This window comes from Apium graveolens, unplaced genomic scaffold (genome assembly GCF_009905375.1).
Source record: "Apium graveolens cultivar Ventura unplaced genomic scaffold, ASM990537v1 ctg74, whole genome shotgun sequence".
Lineage (NCBI taxonomy): Eukaryota > Viridiplantae > Streptophyta > Magnoliopsida > Apiales > Apiaceae > Apium > Apium graveolens.
The window spans coordinates 35,001-37,500 of record NW_027420295.1 but is presented as its reverse complement, the minus strand read 5'-3'; the positions used below and the strand labels follow the sequence as shown (position 1 = coordinate 37,500).

Here is a 2,500-nt window from a genome sequence, read left to right as displayed (position 1 = left end):
CGCAGCGCCTGCAGCTAGGCATAAAACCCACCCGGTTGTGATTGCCCTCAAAGCAACAAAACCTGATTTAGTTGATGAAGATGGTTTCACCTTGGTAGTAAACAGAAAAAGTCCAGCACATAAAAGGAGTCCAAAATTGGCTTCTCAGCCAATTAGTCTCAGACGTTTGCAATGAATCTTCGCATCTTGGAATGTTAGGGGTATTAATAAATCCCCTCATCAAAAAGAGCTTCAGCAATTTATTTCTGGAAATAATATTGATTTTATGGGTATTTTGGAAACAAAGGTCAAGGCTTCTAAAGCTACAAGTATCTCGAAGAAGATTAATAAAAATTGGCAGTGGTTATTTAACTATGACCATCATTACAATGGTAGAATTTGGGTTGGATGGAATCCAAATATTTGGGAAATTTCTTTGCTTTCGCAATCTTCTCAATTTATTACTTGCCATGCTAGATTTATTGAAAAAAATCTGAGCTTTATTGTCACGTTTATTTATGCTTTTAATGATGCTATTGATCGTGTGCCTCTTTGGGATTATATCAGTTCTACCCGCTCCGGTTCTGTGCCTTGGGCCTTCATTGGTGATTTTAACTGCATCTCTAGCTTGAATGAAGTTGTTGGTGGCCGTGAGCACTGGACTCCTGAGATGCAGTGTTTTAAGGACTGTCTGAGTGACAATGGCTTAGAATCTCTTCGAACTGTTGGTGGTGTTTACACTTGGACTAATAAGCGGATGCATGATCCGGTTCTTAAGCGCCTTGATCGTATGGTTGCAAATTCTGTTTGGTTTAATACTTTCACTGAGGGCAATGTTTTTGTTAAGCATCGAGGCATAATGGACCATAACCCCCTTCTTTTTGTTGAACCTATGCAGCTCCAGAGATTCGGTAAACCATTTCAATTTTTCAATTATATGATCGAGATTCCTGGATTTTTGGAAACTGTTTCTTCTGCTTGGGATACTCATTATCATGGGTCTCCTATAGCCCAGTTCAATGCAAAGCTTAAGCATACTAAGTTGCTGCTTCGTAAGCTTAATAGGGATCATGGTAATATTCACAGTAATGTTCAGCATGCTCGTGTTAATCTTGATGACTTCCAGGCCTCTGTTGGCTCCACAACTGATCAAGCTCGAATTTCTGAAGAGCAGGACCTTATCTCTAAACTGAACCTGGCTTTGGCCCAAGAAGAATCCTTTTGCTTCAAAAGGCCAGAGTTAGGTGGCTTCAGCTTGGAGACAACAATAACTCTTTCTTTCATCAACAGTGCAAAGTTAATTGGAACCGTAACAAAATTCTGACTCTTCAAGATAGTGAGGGCAACTATGTGCATGGTCAGGCTTCGTGTGCTTCTGTTGCTGTGAATTATTTCTCTCATCTTTTGGGAACTCCTAGCAACTCTGACAATGCTGTTGTTGATCTTTCTATGGTCGATTGCAAAACAGTCACTGATGGCCAAGCTAGTTCCCTAGTAGCTCCAGTGACGAACATGCTGATTTTTGACACCATCAAGAAAATGAAAAGGAACAAAGCCCCTGGTCCTGATGGGGTTAATGTGGAATTTTTCCTTGCTACTTGGCACATTACAGGTTCTAGCTTCTGTGATGCAGTTAGATACTTTTTCGAGCACGGTGTGATGCCTTCAGGAGTTAACTCCACGTTCATTGCTTTGATTCCTAAAGGAGTAACCCCAACCAAAATGCAGGACTTTAGACCAATTTCTCTATGCACAGTTCTTTATAAATGCATTTCAAAGATCATCGCTTCCAGATTAAAGAAGGTCATGCCTGAGTTGGTTGACATATCTCAATCAGCTTTTATACCAGGCAGGTCTATTTCGGACAATATCCTGCTGGCTCAGGAGCTGTTCAGAGGATATGAAAGGGAGACAGGCATGCCCAAGTGTGCTCTTAAAATTGATTTGCATAAGGCTTTCGACTCTGTTAGTTGGAGCTTTATCTTAGCAGTTCTAAAGAAAATGAGATTTCCAGATATCTTGATTGGTTGGATAAGGGTATGCATTTGTACAACTCGATATTCTGTCAAATTAAATGGGGTCATTCATGGTTACTTCAGAGGTACTAAAGGTCTTCGACAAGGTGACCCTTTGTCACTTACATATTCGCTTTATGCATGAATATTTTTTCCTGCATTTTGAACAAAACACCTGAGGGATATAAGTATCACTGGAGATGCAAAGAGCTCAGATTAAATCACTTGTTCTTTGCTGATGATGTGCTGATTTTTTCTCATGGTTCTAAGCACTCTGTTAAGCATATTATGGATTCAATTGCTTTATTCTCTTCTTGGAGTGGTCTGATGCCTAGCATTAATAAAAGCACCAGCTTCCTGTGCAATTGTGATACTGATTTTACTACATGGTTTGACACTCTATCTATACCTAGAGGTAATCTCCCTGTCAAATTCCTTGGGGTGCCCCTTATATCTTCCCAATTATGTGTTAACGATTGCATGCCTCTGGTTGAAAAAATTACTTC

The 2,500-nt window shown here is 40.0% G+C and overlaps 1 protein-coding gene across 1 annotated transcript; it reads left to right on the top strand.

Annotated features, from left to right (window-relative positions):
- The first annotated feature begins 265 nt into the window (after window positions 1-265).
- On the top strand, window positions 266-2,139 carry LOC141704082 (uncharacterized). Its single transcript, XM_074507411.1, has 2 exons — window positions 266-1,288; window positions 1,342-2,139. Exons 1-2 carry the CDS (start codon window positions 266-268, stop codon window positions 2,137-2,139), a joined length of 1,821 nt encoding a protein of 606 aa, XP_074363512.1.
- The last annotated feature ends 361 nt before the right edge of the window (window positions 2,140-2,500 follow it).

Coding starts and splice junctions, on each gene's coding strand:
- LOC141704082 (XM_074507411.1), top strand. CDS start 266: ATGGGTATTTTGGAAACAAAGGTCAAGGCTTCTAAAGCTACAAGTATC. Junction 1,289..1,341: donor GTGCAAAGTTAATTGGAACC/GTAACAAAATTC, acceptor GTGCATGGTCAG/GCTTCGTGTGCTTCTGTTGC.